Source organism: Rhodamnia argentea, chromosome 8, assembly GCF_020921035.1.
Source record: "Rhodamnia argentea isolate NSW1041297 chromosome 8, ASM2092103v1, whole genome shotgun sequence".
Taxonomy (NCBI): domain Eukaryota; kingdom Viridiplantae; phylum Streptophyta; class Magnoliopsida; order Myrtales; family Myrtaceae; genus Rhodamnia; species Rhodamnia argentea.
In genome coordinates this window covers 1,395,914-1,416,627 of record NC_063157.1, presented here as the reverse complement: position 1 = coordinate 1,416,627, position 20,714 = coordinate 1,395,914, and the positions used below count along the sequence as shown (strand labels likewise).

Here is a 20,714-nt window from a genome sequence, read left to right as displayed (position 1 = left end):
AGGTTTGGTCTGATTGGTTTGGGTGGGCGGTTCTCACTTGAGACCAGGAACCGGACTGGTAGCCGCCAATTCTAGCAAATTGAAATCGGGAACTGGACCGGTACCTAGTGGGAACCACTCAAAACCAGCCGATTAGGTATGGTCCGGTCCGGTTCCGGTGAATCTCGGTTTTTTTCCTCACCTCTAGTGGACGTTTCTTTCTTTTTTGCATGGTAAAAGACAGACTTTGCTAAGTCTTAACTCTCCTTCACCCATCTATCCTCCCAAACTTTGACTGATTTCCGAAACACTACTCGATCCCCAAGACATTCTGCCATATCCTCCAATTTCCATGAAGCTACGACGGGGAAAGTAGAGTCCTTTAACAATTATTGCTCTTAATTTGGTTCTCTTCTCTTGGTGTTTTCCTTCTTGTTCTGATGTGAGCTTCCAACGGGCTCCTCTATCTATACTCAATCATATTGCTACAAGGAGATGCTCTTAACTAACAGTTTGAATGACCAAAAAACTAATGGATCAATAAAAAATATTTTTTTATGGATAGAAAAACAATAAGCTTAGATTGGAGGAAAACGATTGTCCCTTCTGATTAGAACAAAACCATTTTCCTGAAACCATCAAATTAATGAAAACTTTGTTATTTTCGTCAAAAATGATTTTCATGAAAAATATTTGCATTTGTCATGAAGGTTTCGCACCTAAGTTGTGTTTCTCTCTCATCTATGAGCCCTTCGCTCTCTCTTTCCTGGTGACTTTCTTTTCTAATAGAGTTTCTCCGTGCATCAACACCCTACCAATTTGATGAAGCATCAAAATACACTATCATTGCTTTAGAAACTGTTGAAGGTGTTGTTTCACATCGTTTGATAATGGGTCTGATATACTTTTTATATTTATGTAGTCTTCCTCCACCTATCAGCTTAAGCTTTTGGGTTGGATTTTCTAACATGGTATCAGAGCTAGTGTTATCCCTTTCACGATTATGTCTCCACCCCTTATTAGTCAAATTCTACGTGCCACTTGTAACCGACTTGCACGTGAGAGACGGTGTTGAAGTTGAACTAAACAGATAATTAACAATAGTCACATAAATTCCACAGTACCCACGAATTGGATAGCCTCTTATGGTTTTAATTACTTAGAGTTGATGTGTGAAGGGATGAAACTTTTGTTACTGACCAATAGATACCGCAAAACAGAAATAAGGTTATCCGAGCTAAAGAATCCTAAGAAAATTACAAAGAAGGGAATGACGTGAAAAAATTAAAAATTTGTGGAGATTCAACTAATATAATACTAGTACCGACTAAAATAAAGCGAAGGCTTTTAAGAGTTATTTAAATTTCGTAAAATTGTAAATACTTCTATTAGGGAATAGTAGTTTAGAGGGGATAAATAATAAGGTATGGGCTAACTTATTTTTGGTGTAGTCGTTGATGAAACATTGAAAGAGAAATTGGAAGAAGCTCAACCAATGACATTCTCAAGAGAAGAGGGAAAATGAAAATATAAAGGAGATAAATACAGTGTGATAGAATATCACAAGAAAAAAAGATGAGAAAAATAAAACAATCACACCTTCCTTAATGGGGGTTGAGTTCCAAGTCCTTATCTGACTGAGTCAGATTAGTGGGATGCAGCATCAAGTCTCCAACTCTCCTTCACCCATCTATCCTCTCAAACTTTGGCTGATTTCCATTTAGCAATTTCCAAAACACTACTCCATCCCCATGACATTCTGCCACATCTTCTAATTTCCATGAAGCTCAATGGGGGAAGTAGAGGCCTTTAAGTTTTTGCACCTAGAATTCCGAGGGGATTGCTTTGAATTCTCTAGATAAGCTTGGCAAGGAGGGCTAGTTAAACTGTGACAAACTTCCAAAACCCGAGCCTCATTCTAATTTTTGCTTTAGTAAAGCTTTCCCAATGCTTCCGATGCACTTTCCATTCATTATTCTGCTGACCCACCCAAAAATTGGCTATGCCTGCATCCCTTTCCTCACACCACTTCTTTGGAAACTTGAAACAAGACCTGGAATAAGTTGGTATTGCATGAAAAAATATAATAATTCAGGGTACATTTGTTTGAAGGATAATTGTTTCCAAGAATTTATTTTCTAACTTTTCGGAGTTTATTGTTAAAACGGACCGGATCTTTGCAAATATATCGAGACACGAGAAAATGAAATAATTAGAAAAAATAAAACGATGAACAATAAAGGACATGAAAAACTTAGCGGTTCGGTATGGATGATGGTACCTACGTCCACGGGGGCTATAGATAATCCACTAATCAACTGGAGAATTACATGATCGCAATCCCTCATATACTTGAGTGTTTGTCATCGCTAGATTATACCCAATATCCACAATGTTTACAACACAAATCTCACAATATTCATAGTTCGATCTATCATGTGTCGAACAAAGAGACCCTTCCTAATAGAAGAAAGTATAAAAGGAGACCTATGGATAACTGAATGACACAATGATTGCTCTTAATTCGGCTCTCTTCTCTTGGTGTTTTCCTTCTGGTTCTGATGTGAGCTTCCAACGAGCTCCTCTACCTATGCGCAATCCTGAGCCCCTTCTTTATTATTATTTGGCTAGAAGGAGAGGCTCTTAGCTAACAGTTTGAATGACAGAAAACTATGGATCAATAAAAACTATCTTTCAAGTATCGAGAATAATGAACTTAGATAGGGAGAAAATGACTTGTCCTTCTGATTAAAAGGAAATCGTTTTTCTTAAACCACCAAATTAGTGAAAAATTTATTATTTTCATTGAAAATGATTTCTATGAAAAACGTTTTCATTTATCACAAAGTTTTCGCACCGTAACTTGTGTTTCTCTCTCATCTATGAACCCTTCGCACTCTCTTTCCTTGTGACTTTCTTTTCTCTTAGAGTTTCTGTTGTAATATTTGTTCTAGAATTAGATCCACAATTAGTGGGCTAATTGATGGAATATCATAAATTCCATGATTAGTGGGCTAGTTAATGGGATTTCATATTTTGAGGGATTTGATTGTCACATTGTTACGGATTTTATTGTACGTGATTGATTCTCCTATTAATATAAATACGGGATGATGCTCTAAAAAAGATCATCAATCCATTCCAGAAACTTCTTTCTTTTTGCATAAAATTCTACATGGTATCGTAGCTAGTTTTCTGGTTCCCATCTTAAACTTCTCCGTTGTTGTACCATCACTACCACCACATCTTCCACCACATCTCTTTGCCGAAGCCTACAACTCTCTTAGTTGATCTCGCTTTCTTTTATTTTTTGGCCTAACCTCGGCCTATAGAGGTCACTTTTATGATCTAATCAGATCATAATCTTTTTTTTTTCTTCCATCTCGAGTTATTGTCATTTAGCAGTGATGTCGGAAAATTCTGGTGATAAGGTCGATTCTCTTACTTCTGAAACCGGGCGGAAATATGAAAAAATTCTCTTCCCCGCCGGTTCGGTTCGGTTTGATGGCCTTAATTACCTACTTTGGTCACAATCTATGATGATCAATATTGCATCGGGAGAATGTACTGGTTTTCTCACTGGGGAGAAACCAAGACCTACTACTCCTCCGACGGCCCTCTCGAGATAGTTGGCTGAAGATGCCTCCGTAAAGGCATTTCTTTTGAATCATATGATTGATGGAATTCGTAAACAATATGTTTTTATGCAGACAGCACGGGATATTTGGGTATCGGTTAAGGATACCTATTCCGAGACAGGAAATGATGTTCTGATTTATGAATTGATGAAGAAGATCCAGGAACTTCGACAAGGAGGTATGTCCGTTAGTGTTTATTTTTCAGAACTACGTACTTTGTGTCGGGAGCTGGAGGTTTGTGATGACACTTATGAGGGACTTGCTGCGGACGTCGTTGTTCGACTTCAACAAAAAGAAGATAAGAAACGTGTATATCAATTTCTTATGGGTTTGAATCCGGAATTTGATATCGTGCGTCAAAACATTTTGCAAAAAGATCCTCTTCCTACCCTTCAGCAGGCCTATGCCTTGGTCCATAAGGAAGATAATCGGCAGCGCTTATATTCTATAACTCCTACTCCCGCTCCCGACCATTCGGCTCTTATCATGTCTTCCACGTTGAGATCCTCTCAAGTTCATATCCCAAGATCAACAGATAAGTCTTCTATTCACTGTGATTATTGTTGTAAACCTTATCATATCGTAGAGCAGTGCTGGAAACTTCATGGAAAACCACCAGGAATTGGCAAGAGCAAAGGTGTGAATAAGGGTCGTTCACAAGCTCATGAAGCCGATGTGGTTGGGCCAGCTAGTTCCGAGTCCGCAAGTCCTAGTGATATTGGGAATTTTGTCACCAAAGAGGAGATACATCAAATTATCAAGGATATGATTAATCTGAAGGGTCCTAATTCCTCTCATGTGGCATCTAGTGCATCTGCCATTTTTTCTACTATTCATCCTTTTTCAGGTATATCTTCCCATTCATCTCCTTGGATCATAGATTCGGGAGCTTCTGATCACATGACAGGATGTTCGAGTCGGTTTGAATCATATAAACCATGTCCCGGACGTGACAAAGTTAGGATAGCCAATGGATCTTTTTCTCCTATATCAGGAAAGGGATCAATTTCTTGCACTCCATCCTTGATATTATCTTCGGTTCTTCATGTTCCTAAATTTCCAAATCAATTACTTTCAATTAGTAGTCTTACTCGAGATCTCAATTGCAAAGTAATCTTTTATCCTACATATTGTGTCTTTCAGGACTTGGTGACGGAGGTGAAGATTGGCAGTGGTAGTGTACGTGATGGACTTTACTGGCTAGATGGATCACAAGCAGCACCTATCCAGGCTAGCACCGCAGATTCCAATTCGGCTGCTATTTCTTCTTTGCGACAATGGCATCGACGTTTGGGGCATCCACCACTTCATACTCTCTATTCATGTTTTCCTAGTTTAAAGTATCAAGTTAAAGATCATCGGTTTTTCTGTGATACTTGTGCTTATTCTAAGCGGACTAGAACTATTTATCCAGAGTCAAATAATAGAAGTCTCGTTTCATTTGATTTGGTTCATTCCGATATTTGGGGTCCTTCCCCTGTTAAATCTATTACTGGGTATGATTGGTTTGTGACCTTTATTGATGATTATAGTAGAACAACTTGGATTTTTTTTACTTAGACATAAAAATGATGTTTTCGAGGCCTTCAAAACCTTTTTCAAAATAATTCAAACCCAGTTTAATGCTACCATTAAGGCTCTTCGAACGGATAATGGTAGAGAATATTGTGCCTCTTCCTTTCAATTTTTTTTACGAGAGCATGGTATTCTCCACCAAACTAGTTGTGTGGATACCCCCGCACAAAATGGTGTGGCAGAGCGAAAAAATAGACATCTTCTTGAAGTTGCACGTTCTCTTTTATTTCAAATGCATGTCCCACCATCCTACCGGAGTGAAGTCGTTCTTACAAATGCCTACTTAATTAATCGTATGCCATCCAGGGTTCTGCAAAATAAAAGCCCAATTTATGTGTTGACTGGGAAAAATACATTTATCCTCCCACCAAAAATCTTTGGGTCTGTTTGTTTTGTTAGAGATCATCGGGTGAAGAGTAAATTGTCTCCTAGGAGTCTTAAGTGCATTTTCTTAGGTTATTCCTCTTCCCAAAAAGGCTATAGGTGTTATCATCCATCCACTCGCAAGTTTTATGTCTCCAAAGATGTTATTTTTAATGAGTCTCAAGCTTTTTTCGATAATCCACTCTCCGAGATATCTAGTTCGACATTTATTGAACCATTCCCCGAGCTCTCGGTGCCATTATCAACAAAGCGGACAGAGGAGCCTATTGTGAATCAAAGTGTAACCCCGTAAGAGGTTTCACCTGTTCAAAGAGATTATTCACATGTTTATTCTCGTAAACAGGCTGCTATGCCCGGTAATCCTCCCGGTGAGTCTTCACAGGCAATACCGGAATCCAATACAACACCGCTGGAGCCTAGTCCTATCGATGACAACAATATTGAGGATGAAACAACTCCAATTGCTCTCCGTAAAGGTAAACGGTCTTGTGTTGGTAAGCTTCGGTATCCTATCAATGAATATACTTCCTATTCTGTTCTTTCTCCATCATATTCATCGTTCCTTCTTTAGACTCTGTGTCTATTCCTAATACTTGGCAGATTGCTATTCAACAAAAAAAATGGAAAGATGCCATGTTAGAGGAAATGGAGGCTTTGAAGAAAAATCAAACTTGGAATTTGGTGCCCCTCCCTCTTGGGAAGAAAACAGTGGGGTGCAAATGGGTCTATGCGCTTAAGCAAAATGCTGATGGAACTGTGGATAGGTATAAGGCTCAACTAGTGGCCCGGGGATTCACTCAAACTGCAGGTGTTGATTATCAAGAAACGTTTGCCCCCGTAGCAAAGATGAATACGATAAGGATTCTTATATCATGTGCCGCAAGTTATGGATGGGACCTTCAACAATTAGACGTGAAGAATGCATTTCTTCACGGAGAACTTGATGAGGAGGTGTACATGGACATTCCACCACGTTTTGTAGATAGCACTACCATTGGAAAGGTTTGTCATCTCAAACGTTCTTTATATGGGCTTAAACAATCACCTCGGGCTTGGTTTGGCGGGTTCACCAAAGCTATGCGAGCTCAAGGATACACTCGGAGTAATGCTGATCACACCTTGTTCATTCGTCGTAGTGGTTCTCTCTCAACTTTCTTAATTGTGTATGTGGATGACATTGTGGTGACTGGAAATGATGGTAGTGAAATCATTAGATTGAAGAATGCATTGGGAAAGGAATTTGAGATTAAAGATCTTGGAAAACTGCGATATTTTCTTGGAATTGAAGTAGATCGCTCCTCACATGGGATCTTCCTATGTCGGCGTAAGTACATACTTGATCTTCTATCTCAGACAGGAATGCTTGGATGTAAACCTATAGATACTCCACTTGATTCAAACGCGAAGATTCGGGCCAAGACAGGGGAGCCGATAGATCGCGAAAGATATCAAAGACTTGTTGGAAAGCTCATCTACCTTTCTCATACACATCCCGATATTGCCTATGCGATCGGTCTTGTAAGTCAATTCATGCATGATCCGTATACTACTCATATGGATGTTGTGACTCGAATTCTTCGTTACTTGAAAGGCACACCGGGTAAAGGTATATTGTTTCGGAACCATGGTCATTTGAAGGTTGAGGCATTTACCGATGCAACCTGGGCTAGTAGTGTGGATGACAAGCGATCTACTTCAGGTTATTGTTCTTATGTTGGAGGTAACCTAGTTACTTGGCGAAGCAAAAAGCAAGACGTTGTTGCTAGATCAAGCGTAGAGGCTGAATTCCGCTCTATGGCTCGGGGCATGTGTGAATTATTATGGGTTCAAAAACTTTTGGATGATTTGGGATTCCAATTTCAGAAACCATTAATGATTTACTCCGATAGTAAATCTGCTATCAGTATTTCACATAATCCTATCCAGCATGATAGGACTAAGCATGTGGAAATTGACCGACACTTCATCAAGGAAAAGCTTGATACAGGAGAATTTTGTACTCCATTTGTTCAATCCTCGTAACGGACCGCAGATATATTCACTAAGGCAATGAGCAAGCGAGTATTTGATTATCATGTGTCCAAGTTGGGCATGTGCGACATCCATGCGCCAACTTGAGGGGGGGTGTTGTAATATTTGTTCTAGAATTAGATCCACAATTAGTGGGCTAATTGATGGAATATCATAAATTCCATGATTAGTGGGCTAGTTAATGGGATTTCATATTTTGAGGGATTTGATTGTCACATTGTTAGGGATTTTATTGTATGTGATTGATTCTCCTATTAATATAAATACGGGATGATGCTCTAAAAAAGATCATCAATCCATTCCAAAAACTTCTTTCTTTTTGCATAAAATTCTACGGTTTCTCTGTGCGCCAACACCATGCCAATTTGGTGTGGGATCAAAAGACACTATCATCGCTTTAGAAACAATTTGAGGTAAATCGAACATTAACAAAGCCACATAAATTCCACAGTACACACTAATTGGATTGTGTCATATGGTTTTAATTACTTAGAGTTGATGTGTGAAGGGATGAAACTTTTGTTACTGACCAATAGATACCACAAATCAGAAATAAGGTTATCCGAGCTAAAGAATCCTAAGAAAATGATAAAGAAGGAAATGACATTTGTAAAAGTAAAATTTGTAGAGATTCAGCTTATATAATACTAGTACCAAGTAAAATAAGCGAAGGCTTTTGAGAGTTATTTAAATTTCATAAAATTGTAAGTACTTCTATTAGGGAATAGTAGTTTAGAGGGGATAAATAATACGGTATGGCATAACTTGGGTTAAACTCCGTGAAAAAGGAAAATGCTTTCCGAGAAATCATTCCAGAAAAATTGTTAATTTTTCTATATTTGGTGATATGTGACCAAAGACATTTTCTAATGTTTTGATCTCATTTGCAAAATAATTTCAATCCCATGACTTTATCCCATGCTTAAAAAAAATCAAAATTTTAAATAATTTTTCGTTCTTTTTTTATTTTTTTATTTTTCTTTCTTCGTCCATTGTGACCTACCGGCTGCAGCCACAAGTGAGCTTGAGCTTGCCAGCCTGTACCGGGTCTTGGCCATCGCCGAGGTCCAACGATCGGCGGTGGAAGAAAAAAAAAGGAAAAATAGAGAAAAATTAAAGAAAAATAGGAAATAGAAAATGTAGAATATAAAATATAAAATTAAAAATTAAAAAGAGGTGAGCAATTCCGGATATTTTTTTTGCCTCTTTAGATTTAGGATTTTACTTTCGTAGTTTTACGCATTAATTTACCATTGATCAGAAAGTGTTTTCGGTTCACCGAGTCTTTTGGGGAATCATGCGATTGAAAGTCTAGAAAATCATTTCTTGGAAATGCACTGCTATCTTTATATGCTACATTTCATTGTTATTTCGGTGCTTTGACAATAATAAGGTATTAACTATTAGACCCCTATCTTTATCCATTTGATCTCATTTGCAAAATAATTTCAATCCCATGACTTTATCCCATGCTTAAAAAAAAATCAAAATTTTAAATAATTTTTCGTTCTTTTTTATTTTTTTATTTTTCTTTCTTCGTCCATTGTGACCTCATCGCGGCAGCCACAAGTGAGCTTGAGCTTGCCGGCCTATACCCGGTTGCTGGCCATCGCCGAGGTCCAACAACCGGCAGAGGAAGAAAAAAAAAAAGGAAAAATAGAGAAAAATTAAAGAAAAATAGGAAATAGAAAATGTAGAATATAAAATATAAAATTAAAAATTAAAAAGAGGTGAGCAATTCCGGAAACTTTTTTTGCCTCTTTAGATTTAGGATTTTACTTTCGTAATTTTACACATTAATTTACCATTGATCGGAAAGTGTTTTCAGTTGACCGAGTCTTTTGGGGAATCAAGCGACTGAAAGTCCAGAAAATCATTTCTTGGAAATGCACCGCTATCTTTATAAGCTACATTTCATTGTTATTTCGGTGCTTTGACAATAATAAGGTATTATCAATAAAAACTATCTTTCGAGTATTGAAAATAATAAACTTAGATCGGGAGAAAACGACTTTTCCTTCTGATTAAAAAGAAATTGTTTTGCCTAAACCACCAAATTACTGAAAAATTTATTATTTTCCTTGAAAATGATTTCTATGAAAAATGTTTTCATTTATCATGAAGTTTTCGCACCCTAACTTGTGTTTCTCTCTCATCTGTGAGCCCTTCGCACTCTCTTTCCTTGTGACTTTCTTTTCTCTTAGAGTTTCTCTGTGCGTCAACACCATACCAAATTGGTGTAGCATCAAAAGACACTATCATCACTTTAGAAACAATTTGAGGTAAATCGAACATTAACAAAGTCACATAAAATTCCACAGTAGACACTAATTGGATTGTGTCATATGGTTTTAATTAGTTAGAGTTGATGTGTGAAGGGATGAAACTTTTATTACTGACCAATAGATATCACAAATCAGAAATAAGGTTATCCGAGCTAAAGAATCCAAAGAAAATTATAAAGAAGGAAATGACATCTGTAAAAAGTAAAATTTGCAGAGATTCAGCTAATACAATACTAGTACCAAGTAAAATAAGCGAAGGCTTTTAAGAGTTATTTAAATTTCGTAAAATTGTAAGTACTTCTATTAGGGAATAGTAGTTTAGAGGGGATAAATAATAGGGTATGGCCTAGCTTGGGTATGTTTGTTTGGGGGAAAACTCCGTGAAAAAGGAAAATGCTTTCCGGGAAATCATTCGAGGAAGATTGTTACTTTTTCTATATTTGTTGATATGCGACCAAAAACATTTTCTAATATTTGGATCTCATTTGCAAAATAATTTCAATCTCATGACTTTATCCCATGCTTAAAAAAAATCAAAATTTTAAATAATTTTTCATTCTTTTTTTATTTTTTTATTTTTCTTTCTCCGTCCACTGCCACCGGCCAGCCGTAGCCATGGGCGTGCTTGAGCTCGCCAGCCTGTAGTCGATAGCTGGCTATTGCCTAGGTCCGATGACCGACGGAGGAAGAAAAAAAAATAGAAAAATAGAAAAAAATTAAGGAAAACTAGGAAATAGAAAATGCAGAATATAAAAAATTAAAAATTAAAAATTAAAAATTAAAAAGAGGAGAGCAATTCCGGAAAATGTTTTTGTCTTGTTAGATTTAGGATTTTTACTTTCCTTTTACGCATGAATTTACCATTGATTAGAAAGTGTTTTTAGTTGTCTGAGTCTTGGGAGTCAAACTATTGAAAGTCCGGAAAATCATTTCTCGGAAATGCACCGTTATCTTTATATGCTCCATTTAGTTGTTATTTCGGTGCTTTGACAATAATAAGGTATTATGATGGTCCGAGGTTTTCCATTGCCACTATAAAAGACATTCATGTAGGCTTGGCGGTTTCAATACAAAGATAAAATCTTCCTTGTCTCCCTTTTTCTTGGCTTTCGCTCTGCAGGGTTGCAGTGCAAAGATAAAATCTTCCTTGTCTAAGGATATGAAAGTGGTTCACATCAGGCTAATATTATTGAAAAATCAGATTCATCTTGGTCGCTAACAAAAGCACGGATGGGATTTCGGATAGCATCGGGAACAACTCAAAAGAGTTACTTGACATGTTTGAGGCCATTTAGCTAGATTAATACTGAGATGAAAAGCCTTTTAACAAACTTCATATTCCGTGCCCTATTGATACAATTTTCCAGTCAAGTTCTTTGATCCAAATCTTCTTGTACGATGTACAGTAGTGACCAAACACAATTTTGATTTGAAATTGAAAGGAAACCTGAAAAAACTAATTGCCATGTTTGATCGAGATTGGTGAAATGAGGCGAAGGAAACTTCTGCATGACGGTTTATCACGAATAAATTAAGCAGAGAACCGTTAGAGAAATTCTATTCATAGCTATCAAAGGAACTATCACGCTGTTGATACAAAAATTTTGATTTTCAGATAATCATTTATATGAGCATAAAATGAGGATTAACCATAATTCTCACAAAAATTAAATCTTCATGCATTGCATATTTATTTTCTGTCCTGCAATTAGGTCAGAGGCGAGTGTAGCTCGGCATCAATATCAATTTTTTGACCACCAAGGGGGATTTTTGAATTTTTAATGGATTTGGGCTTAATTCAAAGCTAAATCAGCCCATTTTAGCTCTTTAAACGAAGGGTACTTTAATTAATTACCTGTTTAATTAATTAAAGCCTGATTGGGCCTCAAATTCGTGCATATAAGTCCATTAAATTGAAGAATTCGGCCAAGCCCTATTACCCCCATTAAATTTCGAAATTCTGAAGAATAAGCCCATCAAGGATAGAAATTTCAATCCAACGACCATTATTTCTCAAATCCGACGGTAAAAAATAAACCCTACAACTCAAAGCTCTAATTTTCTCTATAAATACATCTTTATGCCTAGGGTTGAGAGGGGGGAAAATTTTGATTCAGAAAATTCAGATTCATGTGAGATTGAGGGGAGAGAAAAAAAAAGCACCCACAAATGAGAAAGGCAGGCGCGAGAAGAAGAGAGCGAGGCGTGTTCGAAGCTGCTGTCCATAGGTGTTTTTACATCGAATCGGTCCGAGTTTTGTCTCGTGAACTAAGGTAATCCTCGTATACTTTCAACTTTGATTCAAGCATGTTTTTTAAATCTTTTTTTTTGCTGCTGTTTCACACTAAAAACCGTCATTGTTTCATGCTGTTTAATGCTAAATTCGCCATGGTTTGGTGTCCGATTTTTACTGCCATTAATGATACGAAATTGCTGCTGTTTTCGCCTCTGTTCAATGTTGCTATTCGCTTTATTCTCATGCTGGTTCGCTGCTATTTTCCTGCTGAAATCACTGTTGTTTTCATGTTGAAATCACCATTGTTTTAGGACGTTTTTTGCTACTGTTTTAGGGAGGAAATTCCTGTTGTTTAGAATGTTTTTGCATGCTGTTAAGTATCGGAACTTGCTCCAGTTTAATGACGAAAGCTACTACTGTTAAATGTAAAAACTTGTTGCTATTCATGGTCAAAATCAGCCGCTGTTTAGGGTTAAGGTTCGCTGCTGTTTAGCGTTCAATCTGGGCTGTCCCTCATGTCGTTTATTTGCTGATGATCATGCTTTTTTTTGGCACTTGATTTTCTGATGATAGGCGACTTTTTGCTTAATCCGTCAATATGCTGAAGATTGCTTGTTTGATTTGTTTATTTGGCGGGTCTTATCCCTTAACCCTTTTTTTTTGGAAATTGAGAATATATTGAGCATGTTATCTTCGATTGATATATATTTTTGGATTTTGATTATCTTGCGGTTCGAATTTCAAAGGATCTAAACCACGATCTTTATCCTAGGCGTTTGTGCATAATCCGACGATCCTTGTAAAATTCGAAAATTAGAGCATTTAGGGACAAGATCACACTGGATTTTGAGGCAATCATATCTTGTAGAATATTGATATATTTTCGAAATATTCAAATAACTCAAGATTCAATCAGATTTTTTTTTTTAGAGATATTGAATGCATCTTTAAAATTCGAAAAGTTATGTAATATACTTTGAAAAATTTCAGAAGATAGTCTTTCCAATTTTTAAAAGATATTCATCCTTTGTGGATAGGAGCCTATCTTCTTGAAAATTTCGAAATCCCCCAAGGATTTTCAAAAATTCAATAATTATTTGCACATTTTTAAAACAAAACTGCCTATAATGTATTCTCCTGGTGTCTAATCCCGTCGGAAAATTAAATCACACACCACGCCCATGATCTTATGCGATGGGATGGTAATTTAAATATAGAAATTCGTATTCCGCCCTTTGGCGAGAAGGGACGTTGTATTTCTATATATTTATCCTCGTCTTGGCTCGAATTCTCGAGGATTTAGCGGATAAAATTTCGCTCCGGCCCGGATCTTCGGGAATGAGAAGATTTATTGGAAAATTCGGAATTAAAGGTATGTTATGGGCATCTTTGTTTAATTTTGTTCAAATTCATTAAAAAAAATTCGAAAATAAAAAAAGAAAAAGGAAAAAAAAACATCCAATTCATATAAACCAGTTAAAAAGACATTTTTATGAAATTGGTACCGAAAGGCGCTTAATTCTTAATTAACGTAACCAAGTCCCCGAACTCAATTTCTCCGGTTCGTAGAGATAAAATAGTTCTCCCGCTATTTTATATATGTTTCTAATCAATCTACCTTAAATGATTAGTGGCGGCTTCTAAATTGAAAATCAAACCCAAGTTGCGAATTGGTAAGGCTTGGGAGAGTCCGTATTAGGTTAATTAATTCATTTAATTAACTTAATAATCCATTACCTGATTTTTTTAGATCGCGACACACGCGTATGTTGTTTGCTTGATGAAACTGGAGACACTTTACTAGAAATCTCATGTCTACACGGTGGATACTTAAACGCTATCGCGAAGCACAGAACACATGGAAAAGGTATGCCCTGATGCGCACCTGGCAATGAGCAATCCAATCATTGAACTTTCACAACAAACCGTAAATCACGCAAACCTTACTTGGTGCATCTGTCTTCGTGGCTCTCCTCTATAGAGCCTCAGGAACCAACGCTCAATTCCGGAAGTCGTGTTTAGCCCCACAAGCACTCCGACGACCAGCCCGCTTCCCAAACCCATCAGGACGATTTTCCAGTCAAGTCCTTCGAACCACGTCCCCAAGTCCTCTTTGGCAAATGCACCAGATGGTGGTGCCGGGGGTGCTTCAGCAGGATTCCCGCATTTCTTTGTCAGAGGAACTCCGCACAGTCCTAAGTTCCCTCCATAAGAGTCATTCTCGAATGTAGCGAACTGATTCGCCTGAGGTATGGGCCCGGAAAGATGGTTGTCCGACACATTGAAGAAAGCAAGGAAATTGAGTTGGGTTAGTGCTGGAGGGATCATTCCCGAGAGATTATTGCTTGAAAGGTCAAGAGATTCTAGCTCGGTCAAATTCGCTAGGGACAAAGGGATGGAGCCGGTAAGAGCGTTGTTGGAGAGATTGAGCAGATGAAGTTCAGCTAAACTTCCAACAGAATTCGGGATTTCCCCGATAAAGCCGTTGCTCGAAAGATCAATCACGGTGAGGTATGACAATACCCTTTCGTACTCCGTTGCAATGCCTCTGTTCATTATTGTCATTGAGTAGTCGTACTTTCCCTCATTCAGATACAGGAAGTAAAAGGGCAGATAATTCCCATAGTAGTTTTCATCATCTGCATAGTGGACTTTCATGGCACTCCAGATATTAAAGTATTCAGATGGAAGGCAACTCGAGAAGTTGTTCATCGATAGATCAACAATTCGTAGGTTAGGAAACTGGTCACGAGCTTTGGGTTCCCCTATGGCTCCATGAAATCTATTGGAATGCAAAATAAGCACCTTCAAATTGGAAAGTGAGCCCATCCATGAAGGAAAGGTGTCGATGATATGATTATTTCCGAAATTGAGAAACTCCAGATTGGTACAGTTAGCTAATCCCTTTGGCAGCGACCCTTGTAGTTGGTTATCACTCAAATCTATCATATTCAAAGCACATACGTCCTTCAATTCAGGAAATCTTCCATGTAAACCATTGCCATGCAAACTCAAGACTTGAAGGGTCTCGCTCAAATTGCTCAGGCATGGCGGAATATCACCAATCAACTTGTTCTTGGACAAATCAAGGATCATAATAGAGCTTAGCTCACACATTCCCGGTGAAATTTCTCCAGATAGATTGTTATTTGAGACAAAATAGCCCTGAATGGCCTTCGGAGGAATTGGAAGTAATCCTTGTAGATTGTTGTACCTGAGGTCCAATGCCAAAAGATTTGGCCATCTAAAAGCTGCGAAACTGGTAATGAAGTTTCCGGAAAGATTCAAAAACACCAATTGTGCCATACTCACGTTTAAAAACCATGGAGGTGTCGGCCCATAAATGCTATTTTGGGATAGGTCCAACCCTTGCAACCTACTTTGGTATGCTAGGAAGATGGGGAACTCACTCAAGTTGCTAGAAGCCAAGCCAACAATGGACAGGTTTGAAAGGCCAGCGTGCACGTCAGGTTCAATAATCGACGAGAACTTATTGAATGAGAGTAGCAATCTCGTTAAATATTGAAGTTTGAGTACCACATCCAGCCGCAAAGTGCCATTCAGTTTGTTTGATTGCAAGTTCAGGACAGTAAGATTCTCGAGGTTAGAGATGTCTTCTGGAATTGAGCCGATTAATCTGTTGAAGGATAGGTCGAGATAAGTCAACCGGGTGAGGCCAGTGATCTCAGCTGGAATATGACCTGTTAATTGATTGTCCTGGAGGTTTAAAAAAGCGAGGTTGGTGAGGTTGATCAAGGAAGCAGGAATTTCACCAGAGAGCTGATTCATGCTAAGATCCAAAGAGGACAGTTGAATGAGCTTCCCAAGGGAAGATGGGATTTCACCTGAGAGTTTGTTATCTCTAAAGTGTAACGTGGTAAGTTGAGTCAGGTTACCTATAGAAGATGGAATGTTCCCTGAACAATTGGTCCGCCCAAGAAACAACGACTTGATGGGACTGTGCAAGTGGAACTCTGGCAAATGACCTGACAACTCTGGATTGTAACCCAAATCAAGAAGTTGCAGCCTTGGCAGTTCGAAGATGGCTGCTGGGAATGTCCCTCGCAAGTCGCAGCCTGGGAGTACTAGCGATGTCAAGAAAGATAAATTTGCGACAGAATCAGGAATCAGGGCCGACACATTCACTGAGCTAAGATCGAGGTGTTCCAATTTGGTTAAGCTCTGAACCACGGTCTCCATGCTGGGATTCCTCAGCTCCAGTCCTCTGTTCGATGAGAGATCGAGGAAGGACAAGTCAGTCAACTTTAGGACTTGTGACGGGATTTGACCTGCGAAGCTGGTGAAAGAGAGGTCCAGGCTCGTCAACTCCACAAGATCACCTATGGCGGATGGTATTTGAGAGTTATCGAAGTTGTTGATGGCGAGGTTGAGGCTTTGCAAGTGAGTGAGCCGGAAGAGGCTGGTGTTTGAGTTGATAGGACCGAAGAGACAGCTTCGGCTGAGGTCGAGGCCTGTCACGTAGCCCGTCCCTTCATCACACTCCACGCCTTCCCAGCTACAGCAATCCCCATCTTCCAGCTTCCATGATTCTAGCTTCGATGGGTCGGACCAACCCCACAACAGACAATTCTCCGCCTCTGGATGGAAGAGAGATTGCTTGAATTCTAACAAGGCAGACCGCTCCTGCTCATGGCACTTGGTTGGCCTCGTTGAGGGCAATGTCTCGGAGGAAGCAAAGTGGAGTGGAATTATCGCGAGGAAAACCAACAAGAGATCAAATGGCGTTCGTTTCATGATTACTAAACTGCTCAACGCTTCTCTTGGGTTTTGGTTTTGCCGGGTAGGCGAGGTGAAGATGGACAAGTACTGCAATTGCGTCATCCTTATATAATTTGCCGTTCCCTCGTGGTCGTGGATCATGGCCGTCGCACTTGAACAAGATGCATTGCCTCTAATACAAGATTTTAAAATTTTCAATTCCGTTCATTATGTAATATCATTGTCTGTTCTATTCAATAAATTTAGATACGTATGATCCTCCAATTGGCATGTCCACAGCAGAACCATGCTTAAGTAGCTTATTTGGCTTGAAGACTTTGCGTTGCCGGCCGGATTGGTCAATCATAAAAAAAACCGGCTGTCCACTTTCTTGTTTTGGCCAAATAGTTCTCGCATTATACTAAAAGAGAGATTACGAATCATGCCTAAGTAGTTTTATTAGACTTGAAGACTTGTGTCGCCGCTCGCTGGCCGGACAATAGTATCTCCAGTTATTAACAGGTCTGTTTGTTCCCCTTTTGTTAAAAGCTTTGCAGTGATTAAAGTCTATAAGCCATTGATCAAACGTGGAAACCTTCGCCTTATTTCAACCCCAAGCAACAAAAACTAGTAGTAATAATAATAATAAACCATATACATCGACATCATTCCCGATTAAGCTTCAAAGGCTCAACACATTCAATCTCTTCAAAGAGAACGCACGAGCAGGAGAAGTGATGAGCCTTTCCGATCGTTTCAATGATTCGATCGATGTTCACGTTCTTGGGAGAATGCCTTTGTTGAAAATTCATACAAACCTTCTTCTTTGATTGTCTCCGGCCACTCTGCCTTCGCCCAAAAAGGTTCTTCACTAACCAATGTTGAAATCCCGTGCTTGTGTTGGGTCCCAGAACCACTCCGGTGACCAGTCCGATTCCGTGACCCATCGACCCAATGTTCCAGTCTAGTTCTTTGATCCACATCCTTGAGTACAACGTTCAGTTGTGACCATACACAATTTTGGCATGCGCTTTTGATTCGAATTTGACCAGAAAAACTAGAAAATTGATAACAAACAGCGCCTTGTTATGCCGATTCCTCTGAAACATGGAGGCCATGACTCATTACCTTTTGTTTGGTCGAGATTGGAGAAACATGGGGAAGGAAACTTCTGCATAATGGTTTCTCAGAAATGATTTAAGCTGAGAACCTTTTTTGGCCGATACGAGAAATTGTAATCACAGCTATCGAAAGAGCACATCGAGTCAATTTCATGGGAAAGATCGCACATTTATTGTTTTTGCTTGATGAAACTGGAGACACCTTATTCTAAATCTCATATCCAGACGGTAGATAGTTGGATGCTATCGGCAAGCACAGACCACATCGAAAAGGTATGCTGCGGCGTGCACCTAGCAATGAGCAATCCAGTCATTGACCTTTCACAACAGACTGTAAATCACACAAATCTAATTTGGTGCAGTCGTCTTTGTTGCCATCCTCTATACGACCTCAGGAACCAACGCTCAATTTTGGAAGTTGTGTTCATCCCCATAACCACGCCAATGACCAGCCCGCTTCCGAAACCCATCAAGACAATTTTCCAGTCGAGTTCTTTGAACCGTGTCCCCGAATCCTCTTCGGCGAATGCACCAGATGGTGGTGTTGGGGGCGCTTCAGCAGGATTTCCGCATTTGTTTGTCAAAGGAACTCCGCATAGTCCTAAGTTCCCTCCATAAGAGCCATTTTGAAATGTACTGAACTGCTTCGCTTGAGGTATGAGCCCAGAAAGATGGTTGTCCGACACATAGAAGAAAGCAAGGAAATTGAGTTGGGTTAGTGCTGGAGTGATCTTTCCAGAGAGCTTATTGCTTGAAAAGTCAAGAGATTCTAGCTCGGTCATATTCGCTAGGGACGAAGGGACGGAGCCGGAAGAGCATTGTTGGAGAGATTGAGCTGACGAAGTTCAGTTAAACTTCTAACAGAATTCGAGATTCGCCCAGTAAAGTTGTTGCCCGAAAGATCAATCATAGTGAGGTAATCCAATATTTTTTCGTACTCCCTTGCAATGCCTTTGTTCATCATTGTCATTGAGTAGTCATACTTTGCACTACTCTGGGGAGGGAGGTAATAGAACACACAATTCCCATAGTAGTCTGCCCTATCTGCATAATGGACTTTCATAGATCTCCAGGTATCAAAGTATTTAGATTGCAAGCTACCCGAGAAATGGTTCGTGGATAGATCAACAATTCGCAGGTTTGAAAACTGGAACGGATCTTCAGGTTCCCCTATGGCTCCGTGAAATCTATTGGAATGCAAAATGAGCACCTTTGAATAAGAAAGCGAGCCCATCCACGAAGGAAAAGTGTCCATGATTTGATTATTTCCGAAATTGAGAAACTCCAGACTGCTGCAATCAGCTAATCCCATTGGCAGTGACCCTTGTAGTCGGTTATTACTCACATCTATCATATTGAACATGCATATGCCATTCCGCAATTGAAGAAATCTTCCATATAAATTATTGCCATGCAATCGCAAGACAAAAAGGGTCTCGGTCAAATTGCTCAGACATGGTGGGACAGCAGCAGTCAACTTGTTCTTGGACAAATCATGCAAGCTAATAGAGCTTAGTTGGCACATCTCCGGTGAAATTTCTCCTGATAGCTTGTTATTTGAGACAAGATAGGCTTTAATGGCCTTCGGGGGAATCATAAAGAATCCTTGGATATCGTTGTGATTGATGTCCAATGTCAGATGATTTGGCCATTTAAAAGCTGTGAAACTGGTAATGAAATTACTAGAAAGATTCAAAAACTCCAATTGTGTCGAATTCACATTAAAGAGCGACGGAGGTGTCGGCCCATAAATGCAATTCTGGGATAGGTCCAACCATTGCAACCTACTTTCATTTGATAGGAAGATGGGGAGCTCACTTATGTTGCTAGAAGCCAAGCCAAGAGTGGACAGGTTTGAAAGGCTAGCGTTCATGTCAGGTTCGATAACCGACGAGAATTCATTGAATGAGAGTAGCAAAATAGTCGAATGTCGAAGTTTGAGTACCAAATCTAGCCGCAAAGTGCCATTCAGGTTGTTTGATTGCAAGTCCAGGGTAGTAAGATTCTCGAGGTTAGAGATGTCTTCAGAAATTGGGCCAGTTAATCTATTAAAAGATAGGTCGAGATAAGCCAAGTGGGTGAGGCTAGTGATCTCAGCTGGAATTTGACCTGTTAATTGATTGTCATGGAGGTCTAAGAAAGTGAGGTCAGCGAGGTTGATCAGCGAAGTAGGGTTTTCCCCAGAGACTTGATTTACGCTAAGATCCAAAGAAGAGAGATGGACGAGCTTCCGCAGGGAAGATGGGATTTCACCTGGGAGTTTGTTACTATTGAAATTCAACATGATAATTTGAGTCAGGTTTGCCTATTGAAGATGGAATGTTCCCTGAGAAATTGGGGGGACTGATATCGAACTTGCTGAGGAAAGCCAAGTTCCCGAGCGAAGCTGGTACTGGGCCCGAAAAATTTGTCTGCCCAGGAAACAACGACTTGATGGGACTGGGCAAGGGGAAACTCTGGCAAATGACCAGACAGCTCTAGATTGGAACACAAATCAAGAAGTTGTAGCCTCGGCAAGCTCGAAGATGATCGTCGGGAATGTCCCTTGCGAGTCGCAGTCTCGGAGCACAAGACATGTCAAGGAAGACAAATTAGGGACGGCATCAAGAAAGGGAGCCGACCAGTACAAACTGCTAAGATCGAGATGTTGACAACCAAATTTTGGTTAAAAAATAAAAACTAGAGACTAACCTTATTCCCTAGCAAAAATATTTAAATCATTCTCATATAATTTTGATAAAGAATA

At 39.2% G+C, this 20,714-nt stretch overlaps 2 protein-coding genes across 2 annotated transcripts; both read right to left on the bottom strand.

Moving 5' to 3' along the window:
- Window positions 1-14,060: 14,060 nt before the first annotated feature.
- Window positions 14,061-16,970, bottom strand: LOC115738013 (receptor-like protein 7). Its single transcript, XM_030670490.1, has one exon. The coding sequence runs from the start codon at window positions 16,968-16,970 to the stop codon at window positions 14,061-14,063; it is 2,910 nt and encodes a 969-aa protein (XP_030526350.1).
- A 1,785-nt stretch (window positions 16,971-18,755) lies between these two features.
- Window positions 18,756-20,252, bottom strand: LOC115738014 (receptor-like protein 47). The gene has a single exon (XM_030670491.1). The coding sequence runs from the start codon at window positions 20,250-20,252 to the stop codon at window positions 18,756-18,758; it is 1,497 nt and encodes a 498-aa protein (XP_030526351.1).
- Between the last annotated feature and the right edge of the window lie 462 nt (window positions 20,253-20,714).